The sequence below is a fragment of the Sapajus apella genome, unplaced genomic scaffold (genome assembly GCF_009761245.1).
Source record: "Sapajus apella isolate SASKATOON/1434 unplaced genomic scaffold, GSC_monkey_1.0 scaffold28, whole genome shotgun sequence".
NCBI classification, from domain to species: domain Eukaryota; kingdom Metazoa; phylum Chordata; class Mammalia; order Primates; family Cebidae; genus Sapajus; species Sapajus apella.
The window spans coordinates 16,164,468-16,184,347 of NW_022436968.1; the positions used below are offsets into that span (position 1 = coordinate 16,164,468).

Sequence of the window (19,880 nt, forward strand, 5' to 3'; positions counted from 1 at the left end):
CAGAGCTAGACTCAGTCTCCAAAAAAAAAAAAGAAAGAAAATTCGGCACTAAAAATAACAAGGCTCTCTCTGGACCAAAATTGGAAGTCCCAGATATTTTTCCATAAATGATGCTTCTTTTACATGCTTTAAATCCTCCTAGAATTGTAGAATTTTCTCATGGCAAGATCATAATTTTTGTCGTTAGTGGGCTTGATTCTCCATTGTATCTGGAAGAGCAGGAATAAACTTGTCTGGGCAAGTGTGATGACTTCTTCCTCTTATCCATGGACTTTCCTCTTGGATATTAAGGAAATTAGAAAATTATTTTTCAGGTTCTAGAAGCCTGTGTTTTGTGCCTGTAGGCAAAACAGCTTCACTGAGTCTCATGGAAGGAAGAAGTTCAGGCATCTCCAGAGGTCTGTAGAAAGCTCTGGCCTCAAGTTCCTCCCTAATCCTGGCTGTAGTGGTGTTAGGGATGAAAAGAGGGCAGTGCAGTGCTGCGTAGGGGCACAGCCATCTCTGCACTGAATTTTGAAATGGTTGCCTTTTTTCCTACCCAGTACAGAGAAGAATATGGTTCATTGATTCATATAATGTGTCTGCAACACCCACTCACCATAAAGAGGCCTCATTCTTTCTTAAAGAGATTTTATTCTATAGCTATGTCTCATTCTGTCACCATAGCCTACAAAGGCAATATCTCAAGAACTGAGGTTTAGTTATATACATTAGATAGAAAATTTCACCAGCCAGAGAGTTGACCCTCAATTTCACTGGAGCTGCTGGCTAGCATAGTAATCACACAGAGTGATTATTTATTTGGAGGTGTTGTCTACAAGTCCTGTAGGTGAAGCCATGACAATATTTTCAGTAATGTAATTGGGAGTTGGCTGTGTTTTGAAGGTGGGTGAAATGTAGATCCCTTAACTCACTTTCTAAAGAGTCTAGTGCTTTAGTACAGTGTTTGACTGTCATGTTCCCAGAATGGATTTGAGCTCAGCTCTTTTGCCCAGGATCTCCAGTTCATTCTGTTCCAATGGATAAAGTGTTCTTGAAGCAAAAGAATTTTTTTGTACATCCAACTGCTTTACTTCTACCTAAGAAAGTTGAAAGATAAGACATTTTTAGATGCTTGAAGAGTGAAAGATGAGGCACAGTTGTCTAATTATTTGACATAAGGCCAGTCTTCATATGTTTCTTTTTAATTTTGGCCTAATAGATTCATATAGGCTACAGAGTTATCCACTGAGATTAAGTAGGAATGTCGAACCCCTGGAAGTCTGTTTGAATACAATTCTTATGTGCATAATAAACATAGAAATATTGTATATTAGTTTGATGACTAACATGCTGCCTTTCCTTCTCATCCTAATGACATTCCATCTTCTCTACATTAAGCATGTGTTTTATTCTTACAAATACAGCTAATTTATGCCTTTCCCTAACTTTATTCTTACCTAGCAAAAGAATCTCAAGCCAGAGCACTTACAAAAGTTACTCTGGGTTCAGACACTAAAAGTATTAAAACACTCAAAGAGTCACAAATTAAAACAACCCGTGAAGTAAAAAGAGAATCGTCAAAGAAAACATCCAGTTTGTCATTAACTTCATGCTAAAAAAAACATAAGAAACTGAGAACAAGGGAATCAAGTCTACTGACAGGATACCACGTGGACTGAAGACGGAGAGTGATACAAGTCCAGCCTTTCCCAAGAAGCTGCCCCAGAGATGATTGTGTCTAAAAGCTATGTCTATTCCATGTGTAATAAAAACAGTTTTGAGTTGGGAAATCTTTATTTTGCTCCTTAATATGTAACTCGACTTTGTGTAGTTTAAAGTTTGAAAGGTGGTTCAAATCAAAGGAGTATTTACTAGCAGGAAAAACTGAGAATTGCCCTCTACTAAAGTAACAATTTAGAAAATGCATGTTCTTTCTAAATGTGATTTCATCTCTTATAAAGTGTTTAGTCAATAGGACATTTTTTAGAAAATAATATTCCTTTGGTTTGTAGATTGCTTTCTGAATGCATGCAAAGGCATGGGGAATTCTAGAACTAAAAGTGGAGATTTCAGGAAGAACCTAAAATAAAATGTTTTAAATCTTTCTGTCAACATTGTCATGTGTTTTATCAGCTCATTAGTTTGTTTGGCATGGACTTTTTGGTAAATTTGGGGAATGCATTTTTCCATTATTATAGTAAAAGAAAATTTTAATCATGTAAGTCATGAATTGGTACAGAAGGCACATGCAATTAGTCACTAAAATCTCTTCATATGTTTTTCTGTTTTAGCTCCTGAATCAATTTTGCATGAGAGGATTGAACAGGAGATTGAGATGGAAATGAAAGGTATTGTTATAATGAATGTGAGATTTAAGTAGAAATTCTAAAGGATTAATAGGATCCTTGAGTTGCCTTCTTTCTCTTAGTATTATTGAGAAAAAAAATGACATAGATTTACAAATATATCTCTTAGAGTATATATTACTTTGTGGCATGCTTGGTTTAGTATGTTGATGGTTACATGCATTGCACAGTAATTTATTGTAAGGGAATTTGAAATTTTGTATTTAAAATTTATCAATCATATTCAGCTTTAGGTGTGCAGTCATTTTCAAAAGTGTGTATTAGGAAAAGTTGTCATCCTAATGCATGAAATCATGAAGTAGAAGTTTGTTTTCAAAATCACAGTGAATTAAATTGAACGATAGACAATAACGTAGCTGTCATTCTCAGAATGCAATGTCATGAATGAATTATGATTGAAATGCTACTTTATTGAGGTTGTGTGAAAACATTACATTCCCATCCGGTTTACACTTCATGCACATATATCATTTTAACATTGATATGTCTCTTACACTGGCTTGCAGATAGCTGCCTTATGTGATCCTTATTGCCTGCTTTTTTTTGCATAACATTGTGACTTTATGGCTGTATTAGTTCGAATAAACGCCTTCTCATTTTATTTTAGCTAATTACTTATGGTTATAGTTCTTGTATATACTCATTAAATAGTTAATTCTCAAAAATATAACAATTTAATCTACAATCAAAAGAATCAGAAAGGGCGTTTATTCCACTCTCTGCAAGTCAGGTAAGATTTTCCACTTAGCTATCAAAAGAACAAAGTTTTCCTGCTCTCAAGACAAGTATGCACAGGAACATGTTATTTTGAAATGCATTTTTGCTTGTTCAAGAAGAAATTTCAACAGTTTGAAGAAAAGACCAGACAACGAACGATTTTCGTGTCAGAATCTTTTAAACAGAGCATGGTGTTGCGTTTATTCGAACAAATATGGTGAGTGAATTTTTTTATGGATTTGTGAGATCTGTAGCATGCAATTTATTTTATTTCCTATTTTGCAATTTTATTTACTTTCAACTTTTTCAAATTCTATGGAAAATAGTAAAAGGTCTTATGTTTTTTTCCAGAATTATTCTCCGAGGGGGAATCTGAACATTCAGAGAGGGATACGCGTGACGCCTTTTCAGATTCTGAAGACGTAGACCACAGCTCCATGACTGCTAAAAGATATGCAAGTAGAATATCATCTACAAGCTCCTGGCCTGAATATTTTAAGCCTTCCTTTACCCAAAAACTTATGTTTAAATATGTTTTAGAGGGTGAACCAGTTGTTTTTACATGTAGATTAATTGCCTGTCCAACTCCAGAAATGACTTGGTTTCATAACAATCGGCCCATCCCAATAGGTCTTCGTCGGGTTATAAAAGCTGAGAGTGATTTACATCATCATTCTTCCAGTTTAGAGATTAAAAGGGTCCAAGGCAGAGATTCTGGAAGTTATAGGTTACTAGCAGTTAATAGTGAAGGGTCTGCTGAATCAACTGCCTCGTTACTTGTTATCCAAAAAGGGCAAGATGAAAAATATTTAGAATTTCTGAAAAGAGCACAACAGACACAGGAAAATATGGAGGCTTTAGCTGAAAGGGGAGAAGATAGGATAAAGGTTGACCTGAGGTTTACTGGCTCTCCTTTTAACAAAAAACAAGATGTAGAACAAAAGGGAATGATGAGAACTATACATTTTAAGACAATGAGTTCTGCTAAGAAAACAGATTACATGTATGATGAAGAATATTTAAAAAGTAAATCTGACATAAGAGGATGGCTTAACGTAGGTGAAAGTTTCCTGGACAAGGAGACCAAAATGAAGCTGCAACGTTTAAGGGAGGCTAGAAAAATGTTAATGGAGAAAAGGAGATTATCTCTTTTAGATACATCTTCTGAAATAAGCTCAAGAACTTGGAGAAGTGAGGCTGGTGATACAGATATTCTGTTCCCTAGAGAAGACACGAAAGCCAGATCTATGTCTGATCTAGATGAAAGTTATGAGGTGGATAATTCAGCTGAGAGTATTGTGCAAAATCCACACGCCCTTTCTAATCAAATGGATCAAAATATAGAGTCTGAGGAACTTTCCTCAAGCTTTCAAACTATTGTTGTTGAAGAAATTTGCCAAAATGAAATAAGAATGAGCCAAGAGGCATTGGTAAAAGAAAGTCTACCAAAAGATCATTTATATGGTGAAATTCTAGTAAATGAAAATACCCAAGCAAGAGAACAGCTGGAAGAAATTATGGCCAACACAACAATTGGAGAGTCATCCACATATATCGCTAATATATATGAGAAGGAGGAAGTATATGAGACTCCTGGAAAGGTGTCTCAAGCTATTACACCAGATGCCGCTGAACCTTTTGGTACACTTGTAAATATTGAAGAAAGTGAAGAAATAGGTAGTGAAAGAATAAGAAAGGATGATTTAAGAGAAGTACAACTCTCTGCTTCTACAAAAGTTGATGAATTCAAAACAGAACAGAAGGAAGAAAATATGAGGTTTTTTGAAAATTCTTTTCGAAAACGCCCACAACGTTGCCCACCTTCATTTCTTCAAGAAATTGAATCTCAAGAAGTTTATGAAGGTCACAGTTGTAATTTTGTGTGTCATTTTCAAGGATATCCTCAACCTATAGTCACGTGGTATAACAATGACATACCAATCCCACGTAATCAAAACTTTATTATTCATTCTTTGGAAAACTATTCAATATTAACTTTTTCTTCTGTTCATCATCAGAATGAAGGTTCTATTACTTGTGTGCTGTTTAACCAATATGGAACAGTAAAAACAACTGGTATGCTTAAAGTGAAAGCAAAACAAAAGCATGATGTCAAAGCACATAAAGTCCCAGTGTTCCATGACTACTTTGATGAGGAAGAAGAGCTAGCACTGGTGTTTGACCAAGCAAAAGGCTCCCATCCATCTATGAGTCAAGAGGGCCAAACAAATCTTCATATGTTAAAAACCAACCCACCAGTTCCTCCCTCTGGAGACACAGAATTGCTTTCCTTTCCTGTAGAAATTCAGGTAACAGCAGCTACTCCTATCCCAGAACAGGATAAAGAGTCTAAAGAAATGTTTCAAACTGAGGAGCTAGAACCTGAAGCAATGCCTCAAGATCAAGTTACTCAGTCACCAAAACACAAATTTGTATTTTTGTCTGATATTATTATCGAGCCACCAAAAATGTTACAAGAAATGCCAAAGAGTGCCAGGTGTAGAGAAGGGGATTCCATAATTCTTGAATGTTTAATATCTGGTGCGCCCCAGCCAGTTATAACATGGTTTCAAAATGGAGTCCTTTTAAAGCAGAACCAGAAGTTTCAGTTTGAAGAAGTTAATTGTAGCCACAGATTATATATTAAGGATGTTAATTCTCAAGATTCTGGAAAATATAAATGTGTTGCTGAAAACAATTCAGGAACAGTTGAAAGTGTTTCAGATCTAACAGTGGAGTCTGTTACTTATAGGGGAAATGATCAATTCAAAAACACTGGTGAAATTTATGGAAAATATTCCAGAGATCAGCAAGTACAAGTCCAGGGGGAATCTGTGAGGGCACATTTTTATGATTATCCAGCTGGTCCCTTTACTCCCTGGATGAATGTAAAAGAATATTCAGTAAAGGACTATTTTCAAAGCCTTGAGACCACTGAGCTGATAGATAAGAAAGACCAGGTGTGTTGCATACCTTCTAGAGAAAAACTACCCAGATTTGTGCATGGTGCTTCAAGATCCATGAGAATCAACAAGCCCATCAGGGCTAAATTCATACAGTGTCAGGATGAAGGGAAAGAGAGACATGTAAGTGAAAAATCAAAGTTGCACCAAGCAGAGGGTACCGTTTATCCATTTGCTGATTATTTCAGTGATGTCACTATTAAGAAAGATGTAAGAAACAATTTTGAAAAACTTGGTAGATCAGAACAAGAAAATGTACAAGAATGTGCCCGAAGTGGCTGTTTACCAAATGTCCACTCCGAGAGAATTTCTGACAGTTATGCAAAAGATTCATCTGCCATTGTATATGAAGAATCCTTTGGTGAAGAGATACACTACCCGTGGAAAAAGGTGAAGCACAGAATTAACGAATTTGAAAAATTACATGTAGAAAAGGGAGTTCTAGAAAAAAGACCTACCAGAACATCATTTGTTAATCTTCCTCAAAGGAAGATTGATGACAAAGCCTTTTCATTAAAGCAAAGAGAATCAAGATCAAGTAATCTAAATGTAAACATGCATCAGGCAGAGAAACTGTCTCCAAATACTGAACCAGATTCATCTAACATTGCAATGAATTTAAAGCTACTTTCCTCTCAAACTCATAAGGAATTTGAAGTACAAGAGAGGGAACAACAGGAAAAAATAAGTCTTATAGATAAAACTGCAATTTCTGAAAGAGCTGAACATGAATCACCTGTTAGATTTGACTTAAAGCAGTTTCACTCTCAAATAGAACATTCAGTTGTGAAATTCCAAGAATTACATAGTGGTCAACCAGAAGAAGCTTATTTTAAAATCCAACATCCTCCTTCTGAAACAGCTGATACTGAGAACATTGTGTTTGATCTAAAACAAATGTATTCTCATATAGGAGAACCCACCATGGAGTTTCAAGGGCGAGAAACTAGGGAACAGCAGGAAACACTTTATAAAGAAAAAGTTCCCAGCCCTGAAACATTACAACCTGATGCACAGAGTACCTCTAAAAAAAATGTGCAAAATAATGTATTTACCAGTCAAGAAATTTCTTCCAGTCTGGAGCTTTCAAATAGAACTATGGTGGAGAAAAATAGTATTGATGAAAATTCCTTTTCTTTAGAGAAAGAAGTCCAACATGTACAGGAACAAAACTTAGACACTTTAAAAACTGATCTTTCTCTTAAATCCTTTTCTGAAGAAATCCATAGTGAATCAGGTGCCCTACTTCTAACCTCAGAAGAAACTGATCTTTCTGAGAAATATTGTTCCCTAGAAAATGGAGACGGAAGTTTCATCTCACATTTGAAAAAAGCAGCAAGTGAGGAAAAGCCTTTAGAGGTTGGTGAAATGAAAGAAGAATGCACTTTAGAACCAGAGTTGGCATCATTTCCAAAGCAGGATTGTGGGACACAGGAATATCCAGATGCCACTTTGGAAGACCACAGAGGTGATGTTCAGGAAGCTGATGCACTCCAGAGACAGCTCTCCCTGAGTCAGTGCTTCCCATTCTTGATGACTGAAGAACAACAGAATCCAGGTGAACAAATAAATACAAACATTGATGCCTCTGGAGAAAAAAGATGTTATGAAGAAGTTCAAGTTCAAAAGGAAACTTCTTTCTCCACTATAGAAAGCGAAATGACAGAAACTTATCTTTCTCAAAATATTCCTAAATTGGATGAGGTACATACCACTGAGGTAGCAGAATCTGAGACCCCCCTAACACAATATTTACTCACTGCTGGAAAGCATGAGGTTCCTGAAATTAAAGACACAAGAGACCAGGAAAAGCTTGTCCAGAGTGAATCAATTACTTCAATGGAAGTGGAAGAAGTAACTTTCAACACTGTGTATGAATACTACAACCAGAAACAGGAATTACTAGGTCGTCCATTTTCTCCTGAGTCTGACATTTCCATTGGTGTGGGAAGTACAACCAGTGAAGAAATCTCTGAGTTAGATCAGTTTTACACCCCACCATCATCTGTTGAATGTCCAAAGTCCCCTGACTTATCTTTTAATCCTTCAGATATAAATAAACAACCCTCAATACTTTCAGGAGATGAGATGGTTGAAAGATATTCCACACCTTTAGGGGAAGCTGCTGAAAGATATTCAACACCTTCTGAAGGTGAAATAGGAGAAAGATACTCCACACCCCCAGGGGAGGCACTAGAGAGATATTCCACACCTCCAGGAGAGTCTCTGGAGAGATATTCCACACCCCCAGAGGAGGCAATAGAGAGATATTCCACACCCCCAGGAGAGTCTCTGGAGAGATATTCCACACCCCCAGGAGAGACTCTAGAGAGATATTCTACACCCCCAGGAGAGACTTTAGAGAGATATTCTACACCCCCAGGAGAGATTCTAGAGAGATATTCCACACCTCCAGGGGAGGCACTAGAGAGATATTCTATTCCTACTGGAGGACCAAACCCCACTGGTACTTTTAAAACATACCCATCAAAAATAGAAAGGGAAGACAGTACACCAAATGAACATTTCTATACACCTACAGAAGAGAGAGGTTCAGCTTATGAAATATGGCGTTCTGATTCATTTGGCACGCCCAGTGAAGCCATTGAGCCAAAAGACAATGAAATGCCTCCATCTTTTATTGAACCTCTGACCAAAAGGAAGGTATATGAAAACACAACACTAGGCTTCATTGTTGAAGTTGAAGGTCTTCCAGTTCCTGGTGTGAAATGGTATCGAAATAAATCTTTACTAGAGCCAGATGAAAGAATCAAAATGGAAAGGGTGGGTAATGTGTGTTCATTGGAAATTTCTAACATTCAAAAAGGAGACGGGGGAGAGTACATGTGCCATGCTGTAAACATCATAGGAGAAGCAAAGAGCTTTGCAAATGTAGACATAATGCCCCAAGAAAATAGAGTGGTAGCACTCCCACCTCCAGTAACACATCAGCATATCATGGAGTTTGATTTGGAAAACACCACATCATCGAGAACACCTTCTCCTCAAGAAATTGTGCTGGAAGTTGAATTAAGTGAAAAAGACGTTAAAGAATTTGAGAAGCAGGTGAAAATAGTGACAGTTCCCGAATTTACTCCTGACCATAAAAGCATGATTGTGAGTCTAGATGTTCTTCCACTGAATTTTGTAGAGCCGAATATGGATTCAAGGGAGGGAGAAGACAAAGAACTAAAAATTGACTTAGAAGTGTTTGAAATGCCTCCTCGCTTTATACTGCCTATTTGCGATTTTAAAATTCCAGAAAATTCAGATGCTGTATTCAAATGTTCAGTCATAGGCATCCCCACTCCTGAAGTTAAGTGGTACAAGGAATATATGTGTATTGAGCCAGATAATATTAAATATGTGATTAGTGAAGAGAAGGGAAGTCACACTCTCAAAATTCGAAATGTCTGTCTTTCTGATAGTGCAACATATAGGTGCAGAGCTGTGAATTGTGTAGGAGAGGCTATCTGTCGGGGATTCCTCACCATGGGAGATTCCAAAATATTTGCTATGACAGCAAAGAAAAGCAAAGTGACTTTAAGCAGTTTTACAGAAGAACTGATCTTAAAGAGCAACTACGCAGACAGTTTTTTTGAATTTCAGGTGGTGGAAGGGCCTCCCAGGTTTATCAAAGGTATTTCTGACTGTTATGCACCCATAGGCACAGCAGCATATTTTCAGTGTTTAGTTCGTGGCTCTCCAAGACCCACGGTTTACTGGTACAAAGATGGGAAATTGGTCCAAGGAAGAAGGTTCAGTGTTGAGGAAAGTGGCACAGGATTCCACAACCTGTTTATAACAAGCTTAGTAAAGAATGATGAAGGAGAGTACAGGTGTGTAGCTACAAACAAATCAGGAATGGCTGAGACCTTTGCAGCACTCACCTTAACTTAAAATGTAACGTTTTAGTGCCTCAGTAATTATTAGAATTAATCTGAGTGCTTTCATATTTTCCAAATTATATGGCTCTAATAAACTTCCAAATAGGTCTACCATATTGGAATGCATTACTCTGGAGACCCCTGGAGAAATAATCTCTATGTAGAAATCCCGTCTTTGTAATACGTGTAAATATTTTGTTATCTCAACTTTAAAATCATCTCTTGTGTCAATCATGCTATGTAACATTAAACACAATTAAATCTCTCCTTGGTTACCTAATTGTTTGTACTTCTATTTACCCTCATTCCTCCTCCACAAAGCATTTCAGCAGAATGCACTCTCTTTTAGCAGATATACTATATATGCAAAAGTAGAATGTAAAATTGAAGACCATGTCAGATGACCATGCAGACAGATTGGTAAGGGCAATTCTCCTCTCTGCTCCCATTCTAAGTTATTTTTGGAATTGTAACCCTTTTGCATCAAACCTGTGTTTATTTACTTCGACTTAGAATAGGCAAAACAAACAACAAAAACCAACTTCTCTCAATTGGTAACTAATTCTATAATCTGTTTGATATTTCAATCTTAATATATTAACTTTACCTCTTTTAAAAATATTTTCATTATTCATATTCCTCTTCATAAGTTTTTAATTCTCACTGGCTTTAAGGAACCAATTGTGTTCTTTGTGGGCAGGGTTCACCTAGACATTTGCAGAATAAGCAAATAAAGATCTTTCCACTTTTGGAGATACCTTTTCTCAATTTTTGAGATGACATTAAGTGTAAAATACAGCAATAATTTAGTATTGGCCTGGGGAAAAAAGGGAAACTACCCATATTGTGTTTACATATAGATTTTAAAACTGTATTCTGATTTCAGAGTCTTTAAAATTAAAAGAAGGTGGGGTATTTTTAGAATTGAGACAATATGATAATTTGTATTTCAGATTGTACATGAATAACAAGAGCTTTCCTGTCAGTTTCACTGAATTTCACCTTTAATATAAATTAATAAGAATTCAGTTTTTATTATGATGTTTGTTTCTAAGTGACTTCAATTTCATCTTTTAAAGTTAAAATAGCAGTAAAATAACATACTCCCTAACATCTTACCTGTATACCAATGTGGACCTATGTCTTCTCATACAAGACTCCACAAATATTAAAAAATTCTGAAAATGAGGGGTAGGCCCAAAAGACCTCAGGGGTGTTCATTCAACAATATAAGCCTGTATATCCTAATAGTAATTATTCTTAATACAATTTAGAATAAATTTTAATTTTGTAACAAAGGACGAGAGAAAGGATATTATAATGAAAGATAAATTTTACCTCCCTCCACCTCTTAAGTTACTTACTGTTATTTAATGGCTATATTTTTCACCTGCATTGAACAATATTTAAGTACCATGATCATATTTAAAACAATAATTTTAATTTTAAATATAAACATTTAATTTAAATTTAATTTTCAAAAGAATTAATACATCCAATTACGTTTATTTTGTTTCTTTTATCTGTCAATCTTTGTTCCCAACAGGGGAATTCTCTTAACAGCTATCCAAATTAAAGAAGCAGTAGAGGTAATGTACAGAAAATAGGCAGAGCAGCTAGGCTTCCCCTGCCTCCCTCACAAAAATAATTTTGATGTATCTGTTTGAGCCACCATAACTCATCAGCATAGATACACAACTGTGGAACAAACATTCCTGTTCCAACCAGTGAGCATACAATACCTCTGATAATAATTTCAACACCGTGTAATATATCACATCACAAATTCCTGAAATAAAACTAATTATATAGCTTAGCAACAAGGATTTATTCTGCTCTTAGTCACATAACGGATGTTAAAATCAATTAGAAATTCAGATTGAACCAAACATAACAGGCATACTTCACTCAAACATATAGCACAGCAACAGTTCAAATCTTATTTATTCAAAAAAGAGAGAGAGAGAAATAGAAAAATGTTTTAATGTCCTACTGGATTTAAGGAAGAGCCGAAAACACTTATTCATATAAGAAAGAGGGCTTTGTTTGATTTTTCTCATTAGAATTCTGTGATTCTGTTAGTTTCAAGTACGATGAACTTGAGTATATGCAGAATAACAGTGACTGAATAAAGAAAAGTAAGCCTTGGCTTATTTTAATTGTCATAGATAATGAAATGGAATTTTTTATTTTCTGACTCAATGGCACATAACATAAAACCCTGAAATATTAATTTCTTTGATTCTGGATAAAGAATTTATTGTATTGCACATAGTTGAGTTTAGACAATTAATAGCTGCTACCACTGCATGTTGTTTTTTTTAACTACACCATTCAAGTTTCAGCCCATTTAAATTTCATTTACTTTCCTTTTTATGGCTAATAATACCATGGCTTGAAGTAGGGGAAAACATTTGAAAATATTTCAACTTACTATTGAATAAGAATATTTTAACTGTATTCACATTCATTCGCTTTACAGATATTTTGTGAGTTCAAGTGAAAGGAAATGTAACATGAATTATATATTGTAGATTAAATGCAAAGTTAAGTGGTCACCATTAATGTGTAAAATTACTCAATGTTTTATGATTTACTTAAAATAATAAATAACTGAATATGTATTCTACATGCTATAGATGAGTTTCTCTAGCATTTTTACAGCCAACAGACATTTGAGTTCTGTCTTTTAATGCTTATACACTATACCAGAAAGGAATTAAGGTGTAAGTCTATTTCATGTGATGCAAGTGAAGTCATCTAATAAAATCATAAAATTACCTTTTGCTAAGGCAATAAGACTACTAATAACAGGCCTGTTCTATATACCTAACAGGATTAATAAAAAATTGAATGCCTTGTTTGAAATTACATGTCTTTCATCCTGTCATCCGGGGTACTGTTTAGTCTCTGTTATGCACTGCTTTGTTTCTTTCTCAGTGGTTCTGTACAGCTCTTCTTACAAAATAAAATACAAGGAACTTTTAATATTGGAGTCATTTTCTTTTACTTTTGATTCTTTTATTTTCTTGATTAATGCCTTATTGTAAAGGCTTTGTTCTAGTAATATGGTGATTTACACAGGTGAAAGAAGGCCTGCATTTGTAGAAACTGAAAACAATTGTTCTCTTACAAATCCAAATTAAATATTTCCTGTAACCTCTTATTTTTAAGAATAACTTTAGAGCAGTAATTAGGACACTCATGTTTTATTCTGGAAACAATCAGTCTTTAACAAAGAAGATTATTCTTAAACTCAAGAAAACCCTAAATATAAATAGCAATTTTGGATCCATTTAGAAGTTGATTTGAATAATTCTGGATTATTGTAACTATTTAATTAGCAATTTTTCAAACTTTAGAATTGGAATTATATCTCAAGAAAAACTCATGAGAACATCTTTAAAACTTAATGATCTCTAATACAGGCAAAGTGGATCAAAAATTGCATTTGTAACATATCTATAATTTTGTATAATTTTATATGTTAAGCTAAGAAAAATTTAGAAATGCACTTTTTGATAACTTAATCTTAGAATAATCTAGTCATTCCAGGAATAAACCAGAAGAAGGCCATCAACTGGTGTCTAATTCTTTGATTTCTACTTTTATGTTAAATAAAATTTTGTAGTAAAATAATAATCATTTTTCCCCATACAGAGTTTTCTAGTTCTTTTCTGTCTGCTGAGGAGGAAGGACTTCATAGCTCCGAACTTCAATTATCTAATATAAATGAAACACTTGAACTTTTGTCTGAACCTCCAGTTTACTCAACTAAATTTGATTCGAAAAAGGAAGGCACTGTCCCAGTTTTCATCAAAGAAGTGTCAAATGCTGATATAAGCATAGGGGATGTTGCTACACTGTCTGTAACTGTCATTGGCATCCCCAAACCTAAAATTCAGTGGTTCTTTAATGGAGTGCTGTTAACCCCTTCTGCTGACTACAAATTTGTTTTTGATGGTGATGATTATAGCCTGATCATTCTGTTCACCAAATCTGAGGATGAGGGAGAATATACATGTATGGCCAGTAATGACTATGGAAAGACAATATGTAGCGCCTATCTAAAAATAAATTCCAAAGGAGAGGGTCACAAAGACACTGAAACAGAATCAGCAGTGGCAAAATCTCTGGAAAAGCTTGGAGGTCCTTGTCCTCCTCACTTCCTTAAGCAGTTAAAAGCAGTTTGCTGTGCTCAAGGGCTTCCTGCCATCTTTGAGTACACAGTGGTTGGAGAGCCTACCCCTACTGTTGCGTGGTTCAAAGAAAACAAGCAGCTTTGCACCAGTGTTTATTACACTATCATTCATAACCCCGATGGCTCTGGGACTTTCATTGTGAATGACCCTCAGAGAGAAGACAGTGGCCTCTACGTCTGCAAAGCGGAGAACATGTGGGGTGAGTCCACCTGTACAGCAGAGCTGCTTGTGTTTCTGGAAGACACAGACATGACTGATACCCCCTGCAAGGCACAGTCCATCCCGGAGGCTCCTGAGGATTTTCCACAGGCATCCTTAAAGGGTCCTGCAGTTGAGGCACTTGACTCAGAGCAGGAAATTGCAAGGTTTGTAAAAGACAGCATTTTGAAACCTGTTTTAATTACAGAAGAAAACCAGCTACTATCTTATGAGCATATTGCTAAAGCCAGTGAATTGAACAGTCAGCTTCCTTTGGGAGCTCAGGAATTGCAATCCATTTTGGAGCAAGACAAGCCCACTCCTGAAAGCACCAGGGAATTTCTTTTCATTAATGGCAGTGTTCACTCTCAGCCTCTCCAGGAGCCATCTCCCAACCTCCAGCTGCAGATTGTACAGTCCCAGAATACCTTCTCCAAAGAAGGAATTCTAATGCTTGAAGAGCCTGAGTCACAGGCGGTTCTATCAGATACTGAGAAAATCTTCCCAAGTGCCATGTCCATAGAACAAACTAATTCATTAACAGTTGAGCATCTGAAAACTTTATTAGCCGAACCTGAAGGGAATTACCCACAGTCTTCAATAGAACCTCCAGTGCATTCTTATCTAACCTCTGTGGCTGAGGAAGTACTTTTACCAAAAGAAAAGAGGGTAGCTGATGCCAACAAAGAGCAAAGAATGACTCTTCAAAAGCAAGAGGCACAAAGCACGCTCATCTTGAGTCTGAACTTAGCTGAGGGACATGTGGAGAGTCTCCAGAGTCCTGATGTCATGATCTCTCAGGTAAACTATGAGCCCCTACTCCCTTCAGAACACTCATGCACAGAAGGAGGTGAAATTCTGATGGAAAGTGCAAATCCACTGGAAAATGCAGGGCAAGATTCTGCGGTCAGAATTGAGGAAGGCAAGTCCTTAAGATTTCCGCTAGCACTGGAAGAAAACCAGGTACTGCTCAAAGAAGAGCATTCTGACAACGTGGTGATGCCCCCAGACCAAATCATTGAGTGTGAAAGAGAGCCCGGGGCAATAAAGGAAGTGCAGGAGGTACAGGAAAGGGAAATTCTTTCTAAGGAAAGCTTCCTTTCTGGCAGTATAGAAGAGCAGCGATTAAACCTGAAAATTCAAATCCGCAGGGCTTTGCAAGCAGCCATGGCCAGTGAGCAACCAGGTCTTTTCTCTGAGTGGCTAAGAAACATTGAAAAGGTGGAGGTCAAGGCTGTAAACATCACCCAAGAGCCCAGACACATCATGTGCATGTACCTTATTACCTCAGCGAAGTCTCTAACAGAAGAAGTAACCATCATTATTGAAGATATCGATCCTCAAACAGCTAACCTGAAAATGGAACTTAAGGACGCTTTGTGTGCTATTATATTTGAGGAAATAAACATCCTAACAGCTGAGGGTCCTAGAATTCAGCAAGGAGTCAAAACAAGTTTGCAGGAAGAAATGGATTCTTTTTCAGGTTCGCAGAAGGTTGAACCCATTACTGAACCAGAAGTTGAATCTAAATATCTTATCTCAACTGAAGAGGTCAGTTCTTTTAATGTGCAAAGTCAGATTAAATATTTGGATGCCACAACTGTCACTGACGGGGTTGCTTCAGCTGTTGTCGCTGATGAAAAACATGACGAGAGTCTGAAACCATCAGAAGAAAAAGAAGAGTCCTCCTCTGAAAGTGCTACTGAGGAAGTTGGTACAGTAAAGATACAGGAAGCTGAGGGTGGCTTAATCAAAGAGGATGGCCCTGTGATACTTACACCCTTAGTGGATACCGTTTCTGAGGAAGGTGACATTGTACACCTCACAACATCCATAACAAATGCTAAAGAGGTGAATTGGTATTTTGAGAATAAATTGGTGCCTTCAGATGAAAAGTTCAAGTGTTCACAAGATCAAAATACGTATACACTAGTCATCGACAAAGTAAATATCGAAGACCATCAAGGAGAGTATGTCTGTGAGGCCTTGAATGACAGCGGAAAAACAGCAACTTCAGCAAAACTTACTGTAGTAAAAAGAGGTTGGATTTTAAGGATTAAGTAGATCAAGTGCTAACATTCACTGGATTTAGGTTGCATCACTTAAATTTTCACTTATCTGCCACTTCCAGAATGTAATTTATTTGGAGTGAGTATGAAATCACAGACACAATCATGGTTATGAACTCACCTTTTCCCTTACCATCCTGTTGGGTGCTATGCTATCATATCCATGATACTACTTATTTTAAAAGTAAAACATATTTTCATATGTTTCATAATACCAATAGATAAGCTTCTTAGTTTATTTTCATATGAAGATACTTTCATAATATGTAATAAAAAGCTATCAGTGAACATCTAGCCACTCTGAAATCACAGTTCTCACACTGTGAAAATTAAAAATAACCATGATTAGTTGCCTGTTTCTTGTTTCTATTTCTTTTTTGCTGTTGTTTCACTTCATCACTTTATTTAGTATATCATATTTGTTCACATTATTTTCAGTTATGCATGTAACCCAGTAGCCTCACATTTTAGTATTTTTTCACAATTCACTGCAAAGCAATGATTGAATGTGTTTTTCTTTCAAAAAAAAAAAAAAAGCTTATTGTCTTCTTTTGCCTTCAATGATCTTTCTCATTTTCCAGTCACTTGTCTTAAACTGCTGTAATCCATCTCACCAATTTCAACTGTTTTACTCCATTAACAACAACAAAAGTTAGAAGAAAAAGAAAAATGTGGTATGCCTGATAAGGAAGCATGTTAATGGACTCTACTTCCCTTTGCAGCTGCCCCAGTGATCAAGAGGAGAATCGAACCCCTGGAAGTAGCACTGGGCCACCTAGCCAAATTCACCTGTGAGATCCAAACTGCTCCCAATGTCCGGTTCCAGTGGTTTAAAGCTGGCCGACAAATTTATGAGAGTGACAAGTGTTCTATTCGATCTGCAAAGTATCTCTCCACCCTTGAAATCCTGAGAACCCAGGTGGTTGACTGCGGCGAGTATACGTGCAAAGCTTCCAATGAGTATGGTAGTGTCAGCTGTACAGCCACACTAACTGTGACAGGTAAATGCCATACATTGACACAGATGTTGTCACCTCATTTCATATTGTTGCCTTTTTTGCTTTTTGTACATGTATGGGAAATGCTTGTTCTACCAACTAGAGAAACCAATAACCAAGATGGTAACATGGTAGCTAGGTACTGCAGAGCCTATATGGGACAAGAAATCATTATTTACAGCCATACTTCTACTACTGACCAAAGAAAAAATAATTCATTATTTGAAGACAATATTAAGTAATCAAATGAGCTTGGCTTGGCCCTTCATATAAAACATATCAGGAAAGTTTGGTGCTACTAAAAAGAAATAATGTCTCAATGTTTTTAAAAATTTTAAATCAAATAACCAATTAAGAACAGAATTATAAACTTAAAAAGTCAGTATCTAAGTCTAAAATTAAATACTAATGTAAGGCAGGGAGATAGTGTAGGACTTAAAACTAGGCATTTTTACTAATTTAAAAATAAGACAATTACACAAATATCCTATTCCCAATTTTCTAATTGATACATAGGGTGACTTTCAATAGCTAATAGTTAACATTCATCAAATATTTGAATTTCTTCATTAACCAAAATATTACTAGCTTGTTTTTTATCCTTCTTTCCTCCCTCCCTCCCTCCCCCCTTCCTTCTTTCTCTTTTTCTTTCTTTCCCTCCCTCCCTTCCTTCCTTCCCCTTTGTTCATTCCTTCCCTCCTTCCTTTCTTTCTTTCTTTCATCTTTCTTTCTTTCTTTTCTTTCTTTCTCTTTCTCTCTCTTTCCTTTTCTTTCTTTCCCTCTTTTCAAGAGAAGGTGTGAGTATGAACTATGGTTTGTGGACAGGGATAGAGTGCGGTCAAGCCGTACATGGACTGTTGAGGGAGGTTGTCCCTTGGTCTTCTTTGTCAATGAGAATATCAAGGGGAAAGGCAAATATAGCACATTTCTTAGACTTGAAAAAGATGAGGTTCCCTATAGCTTCATCTTCTCTACAATCCTTTTACATGACCCTAAGAAAAACCCAGACTCATTATGACCCAACCAGTGTGTTTCACTCTGGTCAAAAAGTCTCCATGCAACCAAGTACATGACATTATTCATACTGACACTTTTGGAAGTTTCTTTACTCAAATCAGGTCAATTTAGGAATGGGACTAATATGGAAGCTTCAGATAATAAGAGGAAAGGAGGAGAAGGATGACTTAAAAAAATTAAAAAGAGAGGTTCTTAAATTCTTGCTTCAAGATGCAGAATGGAAAGGGGAAGTTGCTGCTATTAAATATTTTTACAAGTTTGAGTTGGCCTAGAGGATGCATTCATAGTTACTCCATATAAGAATTTCCAGCAGTTGACATTAAGGTTAGAAAGACATCACAAAACTACAATCTTCTCATCATTTGATATCCTTACTCTTCAGAAGAGTCAAATACATTTTATCTTCCTTACATTGTCTCCTGATTTGCAGAATTAAAGTATCAGTTGAATAGCTTATCAAATAATTAGCCACTAAAATGGACAAATCTTTAGCAACGTTACTTAATAAAGAAACACTTGTCTTTTCTTTGATAGAGACAAGTAAAGTGATATCTTGCTCCTTTATAAAGAACACTCTCATCCCTTTCCTTTGACAATCTTTTGTTCTTATTAACACATTACTGTAAGTTATGGCTCATGTTTATCTAAAGACTTAATTCATCTTTTCTCTGTCTTGGAATATATAATGACAGCAAGTGCTTTGGTGGGAACTAAATGTAATGCTGGAAAAAATTTCTTTTGCAGAGGCATATCCACCAACCTTTCTCTCCAGGCCTAAGTCCATTACAACTTTTGTGGGTAAGGCAGCCAAGTTCCTCTGCACAGTGACAGGGACTCCTGTGATAGAAACCATTTGGCAAAAAGATGGTGCTGCACTCTCACCTTCACCTAACCACAAGATTTCCGACGTAGAAAACAAACACATTTTAGAACTCTCAAACCTTACCATTCAAGATAGAGGAGTTTATTCTTGTAAGGCTTCTAACAAGTTTGGAGCAGACATCTGCCAAGCAGAGTTGATCGTCATTGACAAGCCACATTTCATTAAAGAATTAGAGCCTGTGCAGTCCGCTATCAATAAGAAGGTCCACCTTGAGTGCCAAGTAGATGAAGACAGAAAAGTCACAGTTACGTGGAACAAAGATGGGCAAAAACTCCCCCCAGGGAAAGATTATAAGATCTATTTTGAAGATAAAATAGCAACACTTGAGATTCCTTTGGCCAAACTGAAAGATTCAGGAACCTATGTCTGTACAGCTTCAAATGAGGCTGGAAGCAGCTCCTGTTCAACCACAGTCACAGTCAGAGGTAAGAAACCTGTGAATGTATTTTCCAGTTCCTTCTCTGCAAGGAATCCTCAGCACAAAAACTGTTGTCAAACAATACAGTAAGCTTTGTTATTAAAATAATGTCATTCAGCAAATATTATGGTTTTGGAAATTCCTGGCATTGTTTGATTTTATTTTTTTAATCCTCCTCAA

At 36.3% G+C, this 19,880-nt stretch overlaps 1 protein-coding gene across 4 annotated transcripts in view; it reads left to right on the plus strand.

Moving 5' to 3' along the window:
- Positions 1-19,880, plus strand: part of TTN (titin) — a 269,746-nt gene that overhangs the window by 51,693 nt on the left and 198,173 nt on the right. For 2 of the 4 annotated variants that reach the window (XM_032293068.1, XM_032293069.1), the window contains 3 exons: positions 2,274-2,330; positions 13,576-16,356; positions 17,107-17,385. In XM_032293068.1, coding sequence (XP_032148959.1) covers positions 2,274-2,330; positions 13,576-16,356; positions 17,107-17,385 — 3,117 coding nt within the window. Of the gene's footprint in view, positions 1-2,273; positions 2,331-3,416; positions 10,815-13,575; positions 16,357-17,106; positions 17,386-19,143; positions 19,708-19,880 lie in introns of those variants that run through there. The other 2 variants (XM_032293067.1, XM_032293071.1) reach the window with 2 other exon arrangements.